General features: G+C 34.6%; 1 protein-coding gene across 11 annotated transcripts in view; it reads left to right on the top strand.

Annotated features, from left to right (window-relative positions):
* The window catches only part of CENPE (centromere protein E), a 98,078-nt gene extending 76,744 nt beyond the window's left edge, over positions 1-21,334 (top strand). For 10 of the 11 annotated variants that reach the window (XM_054485226.2, XM_054485231.2, XM_063663949.1 and 7 more), the window contains 7 exons: positions 4,657-4,875; positions 7,408-7,593; positions 11,073-11,185; positions 13,212-13,309; positions 16,142-16,325; positions 18,061-18,347; positions 20,829-21,334. In XM_054485226.2, the coding sequence (XP_054341201.1) occupies positions 4,657-4,875; positions 7,408-7,593; positions 11,073-11,185; positions 13,212-13,309; positions 16,142-16,325; positions 18,061-18,347; positions 20,829-20,923 (1,182 nt within the window). In that variant the 3' untranslated portion in view covers positions 20,924-21,334. Of the gene's footprint in view, positions 1-4,656; positions 4,876-7,407; positions 7,594-11,072; positions 11,186-13,211; positions 13,310-16,141; positions 16,326-18,060; positions 18,348-20,172; positions 20,748-20,828 lie in introns of those variants that run through there. The other variant, XM_063663944.1, reaches the window with a different exon arrangement.

Here is a 21,334-nt window from a genome sequence, read left to right as displayed (position 1 = left end):
ACACTTCTCTCTTGTTTTAGTGGTTGCTCTAGAGTTTGCAATATATCCATTTACAACTAATCTGAGTCCAATTTCAAATAACACTTTCCACTTCACAGATAATATAAGTACCTTATAATAACAAAATATTTATAATTTCTCCCTCCCATCCATTGTATCATTGCTGTTATTCATTTTACTTATTCATAAGCATACATAAGTTAGCTCAGTTAAGAATAAGAAAAGTTTTTGTTTTACCTTCACTTATTCCTTCTCTTGTGCCTATCCTTTCTTTATGTAGATCTGAGTTTCTGACTATATCATTTTCCTTTCCTCTGAAGAACTTCTTTTTAACATTTCCTGCAAGGCCAGTCTACTGACAGCAAATTCCCTCCATTTTTGTTTGTCTCAGAAAGTCTTTATTCCTACTTTACTTTTGAAGAATAATTTTACATGGAATAGAATTATATGTTTTTTCAGTCCACTGTCTTCTAGCTTGAATAGCTTCAGAGAAATCGGATGTAATTCTTATCTTCACTCCCCTATAGGTGTGGTGTTTTTTCCCTTCTAGCTTCTTCAAAGATTTTTTTTTAACCTTTGATTTTTCTGAAGTTTGAATATGATATGCTTAGATGTTGTTTTTTGTTTTTTGGGGTTTTTTTCGGTTTTTGGGGTTTTTTTGTTTGTTTGTTTGTTTGTTTTTTCTATTTGTCCCGTTTAGCATTATGAGTTTCCTGGATTCCTGGTTTGGTGTACATTGTTAGTCTGTGGAAATTCTTAGTCATTATTACTTCACATATTCCTGCTCTTTCTTTTTCTGTTCACCTTCTGGTATTCCCATTATGTATACATTACACCTTTTATAATTACCCCACAATTCTAGGATGTTGTTTAGGGTTTTTTTCACTCTTTTTACTCTTTGCTTTTCAGTTTTGGAAGTTTCCATTGTCATATTTCCAAGTTGAGTTTCTTTCTTCGGCCAGTCTGCTAATGAACTCTTCAAGGGCATTCTTCGTTTCTGTTAACAGCATTTTTGATCTCTAGCATGTCTTTATTTTTTTTCTCAAAATTTCTATGTCTCTTCTTATGTTGTTTATTTGTTCTTGCATGTTGCCTGCTTTTTCCACTAAGGCCCCTAGCATATTAACCCATTTTTTTTTAATTTCTGGTCTGATAACTCTAATGTTCCTGGCATTTCTGACTCTGGTTCTGATGCTTATTCAGTCTCTTCAAACTGTGTTTTTTGCCCTCTAGTATGTCTTGTAATTTTTTTTGCTGAAAAGCAGGCATGATTTACTGGGTAAAAGTAACTGTAGCAAATAGGCCTTTAGTAGTGTAGTGGCAAGGTGTGTGTGGTGGGTGGCGGGCAGAGTGTATTTCCCTGCCTTCACATGGAAGGCAAGAGCCAGCTGAAACTTAGTATTTCCCCCTCCTCCAGATATATTAGGCCCTGATAAAACCCCAGCATGTTAGGCTCTGGTGAAATAGTTTCTGCTGAGGTCAGGCCTTAAGAAAAAAAAATGCTCTGTTTTATTTTAAAATGGTTCCTTTTCTCCTCTCCTGCCAGACTCACAAAGGGATTTCTCCAATATTAACTGTGATGACTTGGTAGAGCTCCTGACGGTAAAGCACAAAAGTGTGGCGGCCACTGTATGACTAGGTCTCCGAAGTTTTTAACTCTCAGAGTTGCCACACTGAGCTCCAATAATTCATCATTGCAGTTCAGGTTTTCCTACCCCATAACTGGTTCCTGCAAAGGGTTTCTGCTCTAAGTTGTGATTCTCTGTATCTGCCTCTCCAGTTTGGGGAGCATCCCTTTGCCCTGCGACCTCACTTCTCTGATGGATCTAAGCAGAGTTGTGGATTTTTTTCACTTGTTTTGCTTTTTCCTTGTTGTTAGGATGGACTGGTAACTCCTTTTTTTTTTTTTTTTTTTTTTTGAGATGGAGTCTCACTCTGTCACCCAGGCTGGAGTGCAGTGGCTCAATCTCGGCTCACTGCAACTTCCGCCTCCTGGGTTCAAGCGATTCTCTTGCCTCAGCCTCCCGAGTAACTGGGACTACAGGCACGTGCCACTACGCCCAGCTAATTTTTGTTTTCACCTGTTGGCCAGGATGATCTCAATCTCTTGACCTCATGATCTGCCCGCCTCAGCCTCCCAGAGTGCTGGGATTACAGGTGTGAGCCACTGCACCCGTCCTGGACTGGCAACTTCTAAACACCTAAGATGCTAAACTAGAAATTCCAAAATTGTGATTTTTTTTTTTTTTAAATCATTGTTCCCAAGGTGATCAGCCCAAATGTACTGAGTCATAAGGACCAACATTGCTTAAGACCAGTTTGTTAACTTGTTTTACATTTCAGTGATTGGTATTTGGTGGGTACAAAAGTAATTGTGGTATTCATTCTGCTTTCAGAAGTAATCCCTTCTCTGTTTCATTGGTAAAACATGTAATATTCAAAATATTGCTTATTTATATTAAATTGGAGCAATGGTCGCTAGATTAATATTATAGTTTCCAAGATACATTTTATAGTTCATATGTTTGGATAGTTCTTTTCTGACAATTTAATTTCATCTGCAAATTATATTGGAATCTTGTTGAAATAAGGAACAATGCCTTTTTTAAAAAGTTTTCCCATGGAGAGTTCATCCTGTTTATTGATTAGTCAGAGCTAGCAAAATAGCAGTTGGCTATTTCAAGAAAAAACAAAAAAGTTCACAATCAGTAGAGAAAAGCACAAAACCGATGTTTGGATAAGATCATTTCTATTTGTAATTTGTTGTTTTTCTTGTAATATTCGGGACCCAGTTGTGATTAGAAAGCAGGGATTTCTACTGTGTGGATCAGCATGTATATGTGGCTTCTTCCAGCACATAAGAGTAGGCATTAATAACTTGGTATGGTGTGAGGTGAGTAGTCTAGAGCCAAGGAGTGTCCAGGGTGTCAGGAACACAACGAATTTAAGATCTGGTAGAATGACCACAAAGCCACAAAGAAGTTATGGATGAGACCAATGGAGCATTCATGATGAGAGCAGAAAGTACAATCTGTAGGAATTAGGAAGTAAAAAAGATATCAATAATTTCAGAGTTAGTTAGCCTTCAATATAAAAGAGTATTGTTATTCCCTGTACAGAAATACAAGATATTCAGATTAATTACCAATAATCAGTGAGTTATTTCCTCTATTAACATTGAGGTTTGTAATGAAGCAGGAAAATAGATAATTGTTAAGTTTCTAGCTGTGCTCTGCTATTAGATATTAGTTAATGTTTCATTATCAGCCATAGCATATATAATGATTTTAACCTGGATAATTCTTCAAGTTCTCTTCATATGTTAGTACAAATCTAATAAAGTGAGATTATCGTCTTGCAGATCAATATGAATCCTCTCTAGTCATTATTCATTTTATTGTCATCATCCACATCCAACATCTGAAATTTCAGAAACTGATGCAAACTACAAATAATGTTCACATTCTTTTAAAGTACTGTTTTAGAATGTTCTAAATAATGAACTTCAGCATATACACTGTCCTAGAATTCTAGGGTTTTTTGAAGTTTTTTTAAAATATGTATATCAAGACCCCCCACCCCTGAGGGGATGCCATGGATGGTACCAAACCCTATGTATTCTGTTTTTTCTATACATACATACCTATGATAAAGTTTAATTTATAAATTAGACACAGTAAGAGATTAGTAACAACAGCTAATAAAATAGAACAATTTTAACAATATACTATAGTAACAGTTATATGAACCTGGACTCTCTCAAAATATCTTATTTTACTGCACTCTCCTTTCTTATGATGTGAGATGATACAGTGCCTACCTGATAAGATGAAGAAATATGAATGACCTAGACATTTTGATATAGTCTTAGACTACTATTGACCTTCTGTATTCCTGAATCCATGAGTAAATCTTACTTGCAGTAAAGGGCTTGATGTCACTTTTTTCAGGGGATCCCTTGCTGAAGTCTTCATAGATGCTCAATGCTTGCTGGTACAACACACTGTCATCAATTGGAACACATTTCTGTTCTTGTCTTCCACCACAAATTTAATGCCTTTTCTAGCTTAACTAAGCACTTATCACACACTGTTGCAGGTTGAAGTGCTACAGCAAAAACAGCATAAATTTCTCTTTCCTTCTTCACAATTTCACGGATAAAAGATTCATTCTAACCATAGATCTTAGCAACCTCAATATATGATTTTTTTTCTTATTAAGTTAAGAACTTTTACCTTCTCACTTAAAAGAAGCACTTGACAGCTTCACTGTGGCATATCTAAATTGCCAGCATTACTACTCTTGTGCTTTGGGGCCATTATTAATTAAAATAAGGGTTACTTGGACACAAGTACTGCAATACAGCAGCAATCGGGTAATCAGAGTGGCTATCAAGTGAACAAGTAGTGTATGCTGGACAAGAGGATGATTTACATCCCAGGCAGGACTGAGCAGGATGATTCAAAATTTCACTATGCTACTCAGAATGGTGTGCAATTCAAAATCTGTGAATTGTTTATTTCTGGAATTTCCCATTCAATATTTTCAGACCACTTTTGACTGAGGGTAACTGAAACCATGGAAAATAAAATTGCAGGTAGGTGGGGACTACTATAAATCGTTTTAGAGCTGTAATGGTATTTTACTGTTCAATAGGCCATAATGAATGAATCAACAGAGTTTGAGGAAAGAAGTGCTACCATATCCAAAGAGTGGGAACAGGACCTGAAATCACTGAAAGAGAAAAATGAAAAACTATTTAAAAACTACCAAACATTGAAGATTTCCTTGGCATCTGGTGCCCAGGTTAATCCTACCACGCAAGACAATAAGAATCCTCATGTTACATCAAGAGCTACACAGTTAACCACAGAGGTATAGAATTTCTTATAAAATGTTCTTCAGTTTGCAGCTTCATCACAGAGTTTAGAGCAAAATTATAGTATTGACTTATTACTGAACGTGAACACATTTATTTTTGTAAGTTATGGGCTTGATTTTTGCTAGTAGTTCTAGTATGGCTATCGTTCAACTAAACTATAAAGCTAGACATTATGTAAGATATTATTATAAAACATAAATCGTAGCTTCATTTGATTATTACATTCATAAACTATAGTTTAAGTTACTACCACTTAAGGTACAATTACCATAAAAGTTTTCCAAATTATGTGACTTTCTATTGAACTGTGATCTACGTCCGTATGCAGAACAAATATTAGCTTGGAGAGAAATAGCAATTCAGCTTTTCTCATTATCATCAGCATATTTAATATTGCTTAATGTTATAATCACAATAAAAAATAAGAGGTTAAAAAATATAACAAGATTGTTATGCAGATTAACTTGTATCTAAGAACCGGTACATTAGTTGAATAACCAAATTACCTTATTAACTACCCTTACTTGGGAGTCTAACAACATGTGCAAAATGTTGTATTTTGTTAGCACACAAAACGTCTTAGTAGGGAACCCAATAGTAAGTTACAATTTATCATTTTAACCAAAATAAATACTTATAATAAAACATTAACCACCAGCTTAATGAGAACTAGATCACTGGTATACAGTGTTTTGATTTATAGGGCATTACAGACCTCAGTCAGCTGCTACAGATAAAATAGAGGAAAGATGAAATCCATCTGCCAATATAATAATTTAAAGAAACAAAAGGAAAGTTGGTCAATCTTCAATGACCCAAGAAAATAGTGTAGCAGATAATAAAATACATGCTACTATCATTAGACAAGTTTGATGCAAAAATGGACAAGTAGAGCAGTGGAACAGAATAGAGAGTTCAGAAATATACCCAATTAAGTATGAGAATTTAGTACAGGTGTATGATAATAGTAACATTCAATTCAGTGGGGAAAAAAATGGTTTACTTGGCCAGGTGTGTGAGTCTGTAATCCCAGTACTTTGGGAGGCCAAGGCTGGAGGATTACTTGAGCCTAGGAGTTTAAGATAAGCTTGGACAACATAGTGAGACCCTGTCTCTACAAAAAAAAGTGTTTTTTTAATATATTATCCAGGTGCAGTGACGTCCACCTGTGGTCTCAGCTATGTGGGAGGCTTAGCTGGGAGGATTACTTGAGCCTGGGAGATCGAGACTGCAGTGAGCCATGATCATGCCACTGTACACCAGCCTAGGCAACAGAGTGAGACACTGTCTCAAAAAAAAAAAAGAAAGAAAGAAAGAAAAAATGGTTTGCTTAGTGCATGATTTTGATACAACAGGATAGCCATCTGGAAAAAAGTAAGGCTGGATTCCTATCTCACTCATTAAACAAAAATGAATTCCAAATGGGCCCCCGAAAATCCAGACATTTTTCCAAAAAAAAAAAGAGTGTGTACATGTGAATAATATGATACCTCTATGAAATGAGATTCTATATGTCCATGAAAACAAAAAATAGGAGAGATCTATGTGTTGATAATGGAAAGATCTGGAAAAAATATGTTCTCAAGTTTTAAAATAAAGCAGAACTATATTTAGTATATTGTGTGTATACTGACTATTTTTAGAAACTATATATTCATGTATATTTTGTTATAGATAGAAAATTTCTGGAAGGATACACTTGAAAAAGTTTAGTAGTCATTGCTTCAGGGTCAACTGGGGGTCTGAGATGGGGAGACTTACTCTTCATTATATGTCTTTGAATTTTTTTCCACATATTTGTATTTTTCTATTTAAGATTAATAAGGGTGGGCATGGTGGTTCATGCCTTTAATCCCAGCACTTTGGGAGGCCAAGACAGGCAGATCACCTGAGGTCAGGAATTCAATACCAGCCCGGCCAACGTGGTGAAACCCCATCTCTACTAAAAGTACAAAAATTAGCCAGGCGTGGTGGCACACACCTGTAGTCCCAGCTACTCGGGAGGCTGAGGCAGGACAATCACTTGAATACAGGAAGTGGAGGTTGCAGTGAGCCGAGATTGCGCCACTGCATTCCAGCCTGGGCAACAGAGCAAGACTCTATCTCAAAAAAAAAAAAAAAAATTAATAAAATTAAAGGGAAAGATAAATATATATTACTTTAGAGAGTCAATTAACAAATGTCCTTTAAGTAGTGTTCATTTAAAATATGAGCCTATTTAATATGCTTAGCACTATGCTCACTAATAAATCGCATAACCACTGTGCTATTTTTAACTGCATGTTTTAAGAATTTGCAGACAAATTATAATATAAACCTTTGACATTTTCAATCCAAAAATCATCATCTAAATGAGGGAAATAACATGTCTGTAGATTGAATGATGTTTGGCCTCTCTTCTATCCATTGTTAATACAATCTGTGAAAAATTAACAATATCTAAATATGATCATCTCTGTCTCAAATTTGTATACTGTGATTCTGTCTTGATGATAGAGCTTATGAATGTGTGCTTTTTCTAATAGAAAATTCGAGAGCTGGAAAATTCACTGCATGAAGCTAAAGAAAGTGCTATGCATAAGGAAAGCAAGATTATAAAGATGCAGAAAGAACTTGAGGTGACTAATGACATAATAGCAAAACTTCAAGCCAAAGTTAATGAATCAAATAAATGCCTTGAAAAAACAAAAGAGACAATTCAAGTACTTCAGGTAACTTAAACATAAAATAAAAGTTGTTTGTTTGTTTGTTTAACCTATTGAATTCAGCAAATCTCTTCGTGCTCTATTCTTCCCTCTCACAACAACTTACTGTTACCTATGTGTTTCTGAAGTTCAATATTCAAGCAGAAGCAACTTAACTTAGAAGTGAAATGTAGGAGCATATTGTCATGTAAAATATTATTTTTATTATGTTGGAAAAATAATTTTTAAAAGACATGCATGTTGTTTATAGTTTAAAGTGTATATTTTTTCATTTTTCAAAAATTGCTTATCAAAATATATAATACTATTAGATAAGTAAATTTTTAAATTCTTTCTTTGCTACTTACTGCCCCTGTTACTGAGTCCCACCTGATGTCCCATGGGCTGAATCTGACCTGTTTTCGGGGGAAGAACCATAATTTAAATGTTTTTCAACTTGAATGTCATTAGACAAATCACACACTCATTAATCACTACGTACAGCTCCCTTTTGTTTTAGTTCCAGCCACTTCTCACATTTCTTCTACTCGGGTCTGATCCGAATTGGCATATTTAAATTTGCTGTTCTGCTCCAGTGTCTTTTCTCTGCAGTTAAAATTAGGAACACGTCAAGAATGCCTGCTTTATTCATTATTTAACATTGTTCTAAAAATTCTGGTCTATTCAGTGAGACATCAGCAGAGAGGCAAAAGAAAAAATTAAATTTGTTTTCTTGATAATTGTTATAGCTAGAAACTAAAAAAATTCAACTGTAAAGTTTTAGAATGTTGTAATTTTTTAATATTACAAATAATTGATCACAGTTTTTATTCATTCAGCAAATATTTGCTGAGCACCAGCTAGGTGTCACTCACTGTTCTAGAGGCCAATAAAAAAATAAAGTCCATGCCATCAAGGAACTTACATTCTAGTTGAAGGAGACAGAATATTAATTAAAAATGTAAAACATAGAAGGTATATTTTTATATATGTTATATATATTAAGAGGTATATTATATCTCAAGTGGTGAAAAGTGAAATGGAAAAAAGTTAAGCCAGACAAGAGGGTACATGGTTCTGGGTGAAGGTGGACATGTGTGGGAAGAGAGATGATTATATATACAGGAGTTGAGGAATGTCACACCAGTAAGATGATCTGAAGGAAGTGATAGGGTGAACTGTGTAGCCAGGGAGAAATGTTCCAGGCAAAGGAAATAGCAAACTGAAAACAACATAGCAAACTGAAAACAACAAGAAAGTTAGTGCATCCAGAGCAGAATAAGCAAGAGGATAGAGGTAGAAAATAAGGTGAGAAGTAGCAGAGGACCAGATTATAAAGGCCCTGTAAGCTATTTTAAGAACTCTCATTTCTATTCTGGGAGAGATGGAAACAAAGGCTTCTCAATGGGAAAAGGGTAGTCTGATCAACTAATGATGCCAGACAACTGAACATCCACAAGCAAAAAAAGACAAAGAACTTATACTTTTCACAAAAATTAACTCAAAATAGATCATAGGCATACATGTAAAACGCAAAACTAGAAAACTCCAAGAAGATGACATAGGAGAAGTTCTAAGTGACCTTGGGTTTGGCAATTTTTTAAGATATAATACAAGAAGTGCAATCCATTAAAAAAAAACTGGTAAGTTGGATTTTATTGAGACTTAAACTTCTGCTTTGCAAAAGATGCTGTCAGGAGAATCAAGAGAAGCCACAGACTGGCAGAAACTATATACAAAAGATGAATCTGGTGAAGGAATGTTATACAAAATATACAAAGAACTCTTAAAACCACAATAAGAAACAACCAATCAATCTTAAAATTGGCAAAAGACCCAGATGACAAATAACCATATGAAAAGATGCTTCATATCATATCTCATCAGAGAATCACAAATTAAAATAATCTACGATTACAAGCCTACCAGAATAGCCAAAATCCAAAACATTGACACCACCAAATGCTGGTGTGTGGAGCAACAGGAATTCTTATTAATTGCTGGTGGAAATGCAAAATGGTACAGCCATTTTGGAAGATGGTTTGGCAGTTTCTTACAAAACTAAGCATACTTGTATGATTGAGCAGTTGTATTCCTTGGTATTTACTCAGATGAGCTGAGAATATATGTGCACACAAAGGGCTGCATGTGTATGTTAATAGCAGCTGTGTTCATAATTGCTAAGACTTAGACATAGCCAAGCTGTCTTTCAGTGGGTAAATGGATAAACTGGTACATTCATACAGTGGAATAGTATTCAGCAATTAAAAGAAATGAGAGAGCCGGGCGCAGTGGCTCATGCCTGTAATCCCAACATTTGGGAGGCTGAGGCGGGCAGATCACCTGAGATCAGGATTTCAAGACCAGCCTCCCCAACATGGCAAACCCTGTCTTTACTAAAAATACAAAAAAGTAGCCGGGCATGGTGGTAGGCACCTGTAATCCCAGCTACGCAGGGGACTGAGGCAGGAGAATCGCTTGAACCCGGGAGGCGAAGGTTGCAGTGAGCCGAGATCGCACCACTGCACCCCAGCCTAGGTGACAGAGTAAAACTCTGTCTTAAAAAAAAAAGGAAAGAAATGAGAAGACTTTTAATACACATTGCTTAGTGAAAGAAGCCAATCTGGAAAGGCTACATACTGTTTGATTTCAAGTATATGACATTTTTAGAAAGACAAAACTACAGAGACAGTAAAAAAATAAACAGTTGCCAGGGATAATGGAGAAGAGAGGGATGAATAGGCAGAGCACGGGATTTTTTAGGACAGTGAAACTATTCTGTATGATACAGTAATGATGGACATGTGCCATTTTACATTTGTCAAAACCCACAGAATGTACAATACAAATAAACTGTCATGGAAATTGTAGATTTTAATAATGTATCAATATTCATCACTTATAACAAATGTAGCATACTAATGCATGATGTTAATATGGGGAAAAAGGAATAGGGGACACTGGGTATGTAGGAACTCCCACTGTTTTCCATTCCATTTTTCTGGAAACCTAAAACTGCTGCTGTAAAATATAGTGTTTTGTACCACTGGATGGAACTATGTTTCAGTACAAAATATACTTAGTAATGCTTTGTTTTGTGGCTTAAATTTAGTTTTAGTTTGATGTTTACATCACTGCTCCAACATCTTTTTGTTTCATTTTCTGATTTACCTTTTTCCAACCTTTTCATTATTTCCAACTTTTTTCATTTTGTAGGTATTTTCAATTGGAAAAAAAAATTATTTTAAGAAATAAAAATCATGTTTCTAATTGCATATTATGATAGCTCCAAATAAAAAATCATGTTTCTAACTGCATATTAGCTTCAAATAGACTTCATATCAATATCTAGTTATTCAGTTAAAATTGATGCTTTTTCATATATTTGGAATTGTTTGCTATTTTAAAATGTCCTTATTAGAGCAAAGACAGCTAACCACTCTTTAAAACTGGAGAAACTGAAGCTCCTCTAATAATTATTTTTATTTTCTCTAAAAAAAATTTAGGACAAAGTTGCTTTAGGAGCTAAACCATATAAAGAAGAAATTGAAGATCTCAAAACGAAGCTTGTGAAAATAGACCTAGAGAAAATGAAAAATGCCAAAGAATTTGAAAAGGAGTACGTATTTGTCTTAATTTAATGTGATTTTAATAGCTTAAATTTTCTTCCTAAACTACATATACTTTTCATTAGTTAACTTTTTAAAATATAATTTATGAAAATATTGTTACTGCTCTTTTTTAAAAAATGTACACATCATAGATTTTAAATATACTGGTCTCATTACATATGCAAAGTTTTTAAAACTAAGCACAATTCTGATCAATTAACACACTGTGTCTTTGAACACTTTGTCAGTCATACATAATATAAACAATTTTAAGTGGCTGTTTTATGCCTGAAAGTGAACATTAAGAGTGTGTGTGTGTGTGTGTGTGTGTATTTAGCAGTTTTACTAAGGTTTCTGTTGGTTCTCTTAATTTCATTTGTTGGCCTTACTGTGTTTTTGTGTGAAGATTATATTTCCTTTTAGTTTATAGTTCCCTAGGGCCCAAGAGCAAATCTTTTTATTGATTTATTTATAGGTAGCATTATACATAACAGCATGCCTAAATTCTTTGTGGTATAGCATAATGAAAAGAACATTAAAGAGAGTCTAGGAAACTGAAGTAGAAATACGTTCTCAATCCCAGCACTTTGGGAGGGCTACGCGGGCAGATCACAAGGTCAGGAGATAGAGACCATCCTGGCTAACACGGTGAAACCCTGCCTCTACTAAAAATACAAAAAAAATTAGCTGGCGTGGTGGCAGGCGCCTGTAGTCCCAGCTACTTGGGAGGCTGAGGCAGGAGAATGGTGTGAACCCGGGAGGCGGAGCTTGCAGTGAGCTGAGATCACACCACTGCACTCCAGCCTGGGCGACAGAGCGAGACTCCATCTCAAAAAAAAAAAAAAAAAAGAAATATGTTCTCACTTACTAATGCATCACCTTACACTGTTTATTCTCTCTGGTCCTCGCATTCATAATCAATAAGGAAAGGTTTATATTAGAGGATTTGTTAGGATGCTTCCTGGCTTTTAACACTTCATTCTTCCTAATCTTGAATAAATATTTAATGATCTCTTATTTTGCCCAGGAAGTAGCATTGGAATTTTCATGCTCTCTAAGCAGTCTATTGATTTCAGTGAAACATAGATCTATTAGATTCTTAATTATAAAATCAATTTTACTTGTAGAATAGGGTCAGCAGGGCCAGGCACGGTGGCTCACGCCTGTGATCCCAGCACTTTGGGAGGCCGAGGCAGGCAGATCACCTGAGGTCAGGAGTTTGAGACCAGTCTGGCCAACATGGTGAAACCCCTTCTCTACTAAAAATACAAAAATTAGCCAGGCGTGGTGGCAGGTGCCTGTAATCCCAGCTACTCAGGAGGCTGAGGCAGGAGAATCGCTTGAGCTCAGGAGGCAGAGGTTGCAGTGAGCTGAGATAGCGCCATTGCACTCCAGCCTGGGGGACAAGACCAAGACTTTGTCTCAAAAAAAAAAAAACAAAAAAGGAAAAGAAAAATAAAGAATAGGGTCAGCAGATACAGATACATTCATAGTCACTAAGAAAGGCAGAAAGTCTTATAATTCATCGTTACTGATTAATGCATAGACTAACAACTCATAAAATGTCTCTTTCTACTGGAGAACAGTGATCAGAATTTGACCTTTGTAGCATCTTAGACCAGAGCTGCAGTCAGGGTTTGCTTTCCTGACCATATAGAAATAAAGCTGCGCTTTCTCTTTCATGCTCCTTATACCTTCAAGATATTTCTAGGACCCCATGGTAAAAAATAATTAGGTAATTATAATTTTGTTCAATATCCAATGAATTAGGCCTCCAGAAGCTTTAAAAGAACTGGGGTTTCTCAATATAAGAAAATCGGACTGTCCCTGCACCCAAGCAGAATGCTTCTAGTTTGATGGCGTTAATGTCATAAGGGACATGGCACCAGAGAGGTATCACGAGGGCTTATCTACTGCCACTTACAGGCATTATGTCAATGTGATGTGTTAGAAAATCCTTCACAGCAGTTCTGTTTATTCTCCTGTAAAAAATCAGTTGCTGAGCTTTTTACATATTTTTATTGTTTTTGTTAGAATCAGTGCTACAAAAGCCACTGTAGAATATCAAAAGGAAGTTATAAGGCTATTGAGAGAAAATCTCAGAAGAAGTCAACAGGCCCAAGATACCTCAGGTAAGTAGAAAATGCAGATATTTTCAGATTAAATTTTACTTATCAACACACAACAGACTTTGAAGACTAATATTATGTAGTATGTGACAGTCGAGAGTAAACAGAAGTTGGCCACTGATCTGTTTTTAAATGAATTTATTGGAACCATATTTCCAGATATCTTGTGACATCTTCATTTGTTGTAATCTTAGATGCTTATCCATTATAGATTCTTGAAAAATACGAACTCTGCTTTTGTATTGTCAAATCTTTACCTATTAGTGAAGATACCTTCAGGCAATAAAGGAATGACTTATACTATATCAACACAGAATTATGCTTCCCAATAAAATGAAACACATGTCTTCATAGATTTTAATTGTATGCATCTAATAAGTTATAATTGATGTGCAGTAAAAATAAATACTATTCTGTTTGTTCTTGAAACTAAAAATACCAAGTTATTTACTTGCAAAGGTCTTTGAAATTTATCTGAGATATACTTTTTAGATCTGTTGGTCAAATTTCTCAATATACATGCATTCCTCAAACTACCTTTATTCATATTCTGTCTGTCATGTTCCATTTGAAAAGAAAGAATGTTTGAACAGTACTTGAGATAGCTTTGTGCAGTAGAACAAGTACTGAACTAAGGTGCAGATCTCAATGGCTATGTGAAATCGTGGGGTTAGCACCTGACCTTCTAACTTATAAGCATATATGTATGCTTATATATATACTTATTATAAGTATATATGCACTTATTATACGTATATAAGTATACATAATAAATATATAAGTATATATAGTATAAGTATATAATATATAAGTAATATATCTATTACTTCTATATTACTTACATAATGAGTAATATATAAGTAATATAAAATATATATTACTTATATATAAGTATTATATATACTTATATATAATACTTATATATAAGTAATATATAAGTATATATAGTAAATACTTATATACTTGTAAGTATTATACTTATAAATGTCTATAGAAGTATATATACGAGTATATGTACTTATATACTCATACATACTTTTTTACAGGAGAATAAACAGAACTGCTGTGAAGGATTTTCTAATATATACATATATATATACACTTATATATACTTATAAGTATATATACATATATACACATATACACTTATATATACACTTATATAAGTGTATATATACACATATATACTTACAAGTATATATACAGACTTATATATACTTATATATACTTACAAATATATATACAGACTTATATATACTTATAAGTATATATACATTTATAAGTATATACATACATACACATATATACTTATAAGTGTATATATGTATATGTATATATGTGTATATATATATGTATAGATAAGTATACTTAGTATGTATAAGTATATATGTATAGATATGTATATATAAGTATATGTATGTATAAGTATATAAGTATATACTTATATATATAAGTGTATATTTGTGCGTGCACATGTATATATAAGTGTATATACTTAACATACTTATATATAAGTGTATATATAGACTTATAAGTGTATATAATACAAGCAAATATCTTATGTTTTGCTTAGTATTTGAAATTTTCAATATGCAATATATATTATATATAATACTTATATATTTACAGAATATATAGAATTCTGTATATGTTACAGGATACATATAAGTGTATACACATATATATGCATGTGCACACATATATATAGTTATGCTCACACATATATATGGACATGGTATATGCACATATTTTTTGCAGGTAGTAACACTTCAGTCATGGGGAAAGTAATTTTTAGAGCTCATGTAATAAGTGTCTTTTTTTAAAAAGTGTACATACATATACACTTATTTATATACATGCACATGCACACACACATACATAAAGATCAAACCAAAAGTTGTGGGTAAAAACACATTGAAAATTCCAAATACTAAGCAAAACATAAGATGATATTTGCTTGTATTATTGTCCACTTGTTTCCAAAAAAAAAAAAAAAGATGGTGCTAAAGGTGTTAAAATACTACCTAGTACCTATTGTAGCTTAAACTTCCCTAGTATCTGTTACAGGATAACCACAGCACCTACCGAGAATACTTAAAGGGATAAAAATAGAAGTGAGGATTCTTTGTTTCAGAAGGTTGAGGATAATTATTCTTGATTTGTAGATGACTTTCAGGTACATAGTGCAGATGAATTCAAAATAAAATAGACATCAAGAATCACCTCCCACACACACACTATCCCTCTTTTGTGAATTCCCAGTGACCTAATGGATTAATCCACTTCATAACTATCTCACATTTTTATGCAACTTTGCCTACAATTTACAAAACACAGTCTCTTTACACACATAGTGTAGAATACTTAATATGTGCTTTAATATTATTGTAACATAGATTTAGTTAATAATATGTATTGAATATATATAATGCACTGAATGACGGGGTGGCCCTCCCACCCTACCTCACCTCCCCGCCACACACGCAGTGTGTTGTAACAAGCCCTCCAGGGGAAAACTGATGTAGAAAATATAGATCAATAAAGGACAGCAGTAAGTGGAGAGGAATGCTATTGCTGCAGTCAGGGTGAAAGATCTTGGTGATCAGGATATGTTAGTGGAATTGGTTGAGGGGGATTCTAGAAGTAGAATTAATGGTTGGTCAAATAAGCAGAGGGAGTAAGGTAGAAGGCAGAAGTCAAGGGTGACTTCCAGGGAAATAAGACTTGAGCTGTTTGGGTCTCTATAATGGCTTATTGTACTTAGTAGTATTTCCTTTATTTTGAACTTTGGAGACAATTAAAATTATCACCTATTTGTATATTTTCCTCCCACAGTGATATCAGAACATACTGATGCTCAGCCTTCAAATAAACCCTTAACTTGTGGAGGTGGCAGCGGCATTGTACAAAACACAAAAGCTCTTATTTTGAAAAGTGAACATATAAGGCTAGAAAAGGAAATTTCTAAGTTAAAGCAGCAAAATGAACAGCTAATAAAGCAAAAGAATGAATTGTTAAGGTAAGATCTGCTTACATGATATGTGTATTATGCTTATGGCTATTACATATATGTAGGGACATGGTATAGGCACATTTTTTGCAGGTGGTAACACTTCAGTCATTATGGGAAAAGTAATTTTTAGAGCTCACGTAATAAGTATCTTTTTTAAAAAATGAGAATATGATAGCACTATTCCAATGTTTGCTGTCTATCAACTGACCAATTCTTAACCAAGGCAAGAAACAGGAAAGAAACAAAGACCTTTGAGGGGGCAGCTGAAATACACCACAAGTCCATATACCCAAGCCAGTGAGGCTTTACTTAGAGAGGAACTCCTTACGTCCATTATTGTAGGCTTTTTACTTTATAAACAGATCTAACAAATTATTTGGCTTCTACCACATGGAAGATTAGAATCGTTTCCCCAAGCACTCTACTGTGATACAGTAGAAAAAAAAAGCATTAAATAATTTTACAAATAACTAACTCTTTGCCATGAGTGCTATTAAAAAAGAAACAAAAACAAAAAGGACATTATAAGAGGGTTATATTATGAAAGAGAGAGATCCAACATTATCTAGGTGTTAGGGGTAGAGGGTTGGTTGATCAAGAAGCCAACAAACAGGCATACCTCGTTTTATTGCACTTATCTTTCTGCTATACACACTGGGAACCCAAAAGATTTCCACGATTCACTTTATTGCAGTGATCTGGAACCAAACCTGCAATATCTCCAAGGTATGCCTATATCAGAATAGATATGAAAAATGAGTAGGAATTAGGCTAGATGAGGGAAGAAGGATAAGTTTTCCAGGCCAGGGGAACATGTTCACGGGCTTTGAGTTAAGAAGGATAACTAATTGGTGGGACTGAAAGACATCCAGTGTGGCCAGAATGTAGAGAATGAGACAGCGTAAAGTGCAAGACAAGGTGCCAGAGGTAATAGATTCAGATTACATGGGCCCTTATAGTTCATTTTGAAGAATATGGAGTGGTATCCTAAATGTAATGGCAGGATTACCTGCACTGGAGGGTTTTAAACTAGTGGCCTGATGAGATCATATAGCATCTTTGGCTGCTAGAGCATTATAGAGGGATCAAATTTTAGAATGTGTTTATGGTAGTTCAGGCAAAAAATAATTTTAGCATGGACTAGCTTGGCCCCAATAGGGATAAAAACAAGGAAGTGAATTTGATAGATAGGATGAGATTGTATCAAGAGACTTGGATGACTGTTAAAAGAGAGTGAGGTCTCTAGGATTGCTTCCCAGGTTTCTCTCCGGAGGAACTGGATAAATGCCATTGGCATCTCCTGTAAGAAGCATCATTGTAACTAGAAAAGCACAGTGTAATATTTCTTTTACAGTAAGAAAGGTACATCAAAGATTCATCTATCCAGGAGACTAATTTATCAAATTATTGTGGCAAAACATCAATAGAGAAGCCACTCTGGATTATATCATTGATTCATTTGAAAACCTTATGTTGTATTTAAAGCTTTCTTTTCAAGACTCCATGATCATGGAAACTTACTACATTATTCAATTTATATAGATCCATTTTGTTTTCTGAACTTTGAAAATAGTCAAAACAGGAAGCATGAGGTTGAAATTAAAATGTAAATGTGATAAAATGTACATTTTATGTTATATATATTTCATCACAATTTATTTTTAATTTTTAAATATAAATGTGAATACATCTTAAGAATCAAGAAGTCTTACAGTCTCTCTTTTTTTCCTCCACATTTAAGCAATAATCAGCATCTTTCCAATGAGGTCAAAACTTGGAAGGAAAGAACCCTTAAAAGAGAGGCTCACAAACAAGTAACTCGTGAGAATTCTCCAAAGTCTCCTAAAGTAACTGGAACAGCTTCTAAAAAGAAACAAATTACACCCTCTCAATGCAAGGAACGGAATTTACAAGATCCTGTGCCAAAGGAATCACCAAAATCTTGGTTTTTTGATAGCCGATCAAAGTCTTTACCATCACCTCATCCAGTTCGCTATTTTGATAACTCAAGTTTAGGCCTTTGTCCAGGTAAGTAAATATACTGGTTACTTGGAAATCAGAGGGTAACAGTTGGAACTTATCGTTAATATGTGATCCCAAAGGGCAAGTTTAGATAAGAGATGATTTAGTCGAGTAAGCTACAATGACAGGCTTCATTTGCTGACTGTGTAAGAAAGTTGATTTCTCCAAGGCACTCCAAGCAGTGAAGTCCAATTCACTTTTACCCCAAGTGAAGTCTTTAGTCTACCCTTTAAGCCCTTAGTTTTGTCCAAAGAGAGATAAGCAACTTTCTCAAGGACATGAAGATACTACCCTAAAAAGCAACTTTTACTGAAAAGTCTTATCAATTCAATGGACCAGAATATCCAATAGCATTATATTTACTTTACCCAAGCCAGATAATAGACGAATCATTTATTTATTCGTTTATTCAGTCAACAAAATTGTTTTGAGCCCCTACTGTGTGTTAAGGATTAGATCCTGGTGGCACATTGATAAGCAAAACCAGACATGGTCCCTGCCTTCATAGAGCTTAATTCTCATGGAAGATACAAACAGTAATCAAGTGGTTAAAAAAAAAAAAAAAAGTGACATTCTAGCAGTGCAAGTACAAAAGACTATGAGAAATATAATAAGTATTTGAGGAATATTGAGGAAGGAAACTGAGATCAGATCTAAAAGGTTAACATGAGTTATCTTAACAAAGAGCAGAGGGAAAAGCATCTCAGGCAGATGGAACAGCAACAGCGTTAGGGTAGGTGGAAACATGACCAGGGGAAGAGTTGAAAGAAGTATGGTGTGGTCAGAGCACAGTGAGTACAAGCTTGTGTGGGTGAAGTCAGTGAGGCCAAAGAGAGAAATAAGAGCCAGAAATGCTGGACTTTTATAAATTATATAAAGGAATTGTTTCATTTATTGTGTAGAGGAAGCCTTTGAAAGACTTAAGCAATGGCAGGAGAACATGAGTTACACATTTTGAAAACATCACCTCATCTCTAAGGTGACCAGCAAATAATAGGAGCAGGAGTTTGACTGTTGTCTAAACAAGACATGATGGTAGTGTGGACTTGGAGTAGAGAAGGAGAGAAGTAGACCGACGGGAGAGATTTTGGAGTAAAATCAGCACCAGGCACCTGATTGAACAAAGGAGTGGGGAGGTATCAAGGATCACCCCCAGCTCTGCATAGAGGTTGTCCACAGAAGTGGGGGGACTTGCAGGAGAAACAGTAACACGGCATTTCTTGTAGTCTTTCTCACCACATAGCATCTACTGTGCACAGCCCTTTGTGACAGTGTATCTGCCTATCCTACCAGAGGTACCCTGTTATGCAACTGTAGAAATCTAAAGCAACAAAATTGTACAGTAAGAAAGGCAGTTGCCAAATCATTTAAAACCTTGAGCACTATTTGCCAGAGTTTATAAACCTCTACTTTGTGATTAAGAAAAAATCTATCCATGCTCATCAACTACATCAAAATTAGATGAAGTTGACAGTCTAAAAGTGTTCTTAGGGAGATAGGTAGGCACAGAAACATTTGGAATAAAAACATGTTTGAAATATTCTCTTCATTAAATAGTATTTAACAAACATTTAAGGACCTTCTATTGGCTAGCTAACACTTGCATGGAACTGTCTCACTATGTTGCCCAAGCTGGCTTTGAACTCCTAGGCTCAAGCAATCCTCCTAAGCATCAAGGACTACAGGTGCATGCTACCACACCCAGCTGTAATCACCTTTTGATTTTGTCTGCTAGTGCTAGAGGCATATGCATAATGTGAATTCATCAAACTGCAAATAAAAATGTTTGAGTCCTTTTTTAATATGTGGATCTCTCTGGTACTGTTTTTAGATAAATAAAAGAGTAGCCTAGAAGAATACATAAATCAAAAACTGACCAATTCAGAATTAAATGAGATAGTCCCAGCTTGAATTAATACCAGTCTTCAAAAAAAAAATGTGAGTTTTTACTTTTAATTATAAAAGGTAATCTAAATTGCCTTAAACTAAGGTAATTGCCAAGACCAGTTATGCTAGATTTACTTTTATAAATATAATAATTGTAAAATAAATATTGTTTATAAGCAAATAGATGCAGCTAAAGTCCTTTTTAAAGGCTCACAGAAAGCTTTCCAAAGATGATTAAATATTCTCTAAAATACTATTTGTTTAGCACACCATTTATTTTGAATAACAGGACGAAAGAAAACTCAATCAGTCCGTGTTTGATTCACTTTGAATTTCAAATTGAAGAATTCCAAATAAAACTTTATTACCTCTCAGTTTAACTGTGGTTTGTCTAATAGTTCATTTTAGGACAAAATGGGGAGTAAACTTCTCCAACTCTGAGGTGATATACACCATCTTCATGACCAAACACGGTGAATCATGTTGCCATTTTTCATTCTTCACATCTCTCCTGTCTTAACGTCCTTTCCACTTCCAGCTGTGCTTGGTTTTTGTGTATTTTTGTAATAGGATGAATGTTGTTTTCATTTTCTTTCTCAGAGGTACAAAATGCAGGAGCAGAGAATGTGGATTCTCAGCCAGGTCCTTGGCACGCCTCCTCAGGAAAAGATGTGCCTGAGTGCAAAACTCAGTAGACTCCTCTTTGTCACTTCTCTGGAGATCCAGCATTCCTTGTTTGGAAATGACTTTGTTTATGTGTCTATCCCTGGTAATGATGTCGTAGTGCAGCTTAATTTCAATTCAGTCTTTACTTTGCCACTAGAGTTGAAAGATAAGGGAACAGGAAATGAATGCATTGTGGTAATTTAGAATGGTGATAGCAATACCTTCTTCTTGCATATGGTAATACTTTTAAAAGTTGAATTGTTTTATTTATTTGTATATTTTGTAAAGAATAAAGTTATTGAAAGAAATGTAAAGTTATCTACATGACTTAGCATATTCCAAAGCATAATACGTACATTAATATAAAACATCATTTTATTAACAAAATTGTAAACGTTTTTAATGCCTTACACATTCAATAAATGTTTAGTAGTTCTGAA

This window comes from Pongo pygmaeus, chromosome 3, assembly GCF_028885625.2.
Source record: "Pongo pygmaeus isolate AG05252 chromosome 3, NHGRI_mPonPyg2-v2.0_pri, whole genome shotgun sequence".
NCBI classification, from domain to species: domain Eukaryota; kingdom Metazoa; phylum Chordata; class Mammalia; order Primates; family Hominidae; genus Pongo; species Pongo pygmaeus.
The sequence above is the reverse complement of the archived record's forward strand: the minus strand, read 5'-3'. Positions and strand labels throughout refer to the sequence as shown.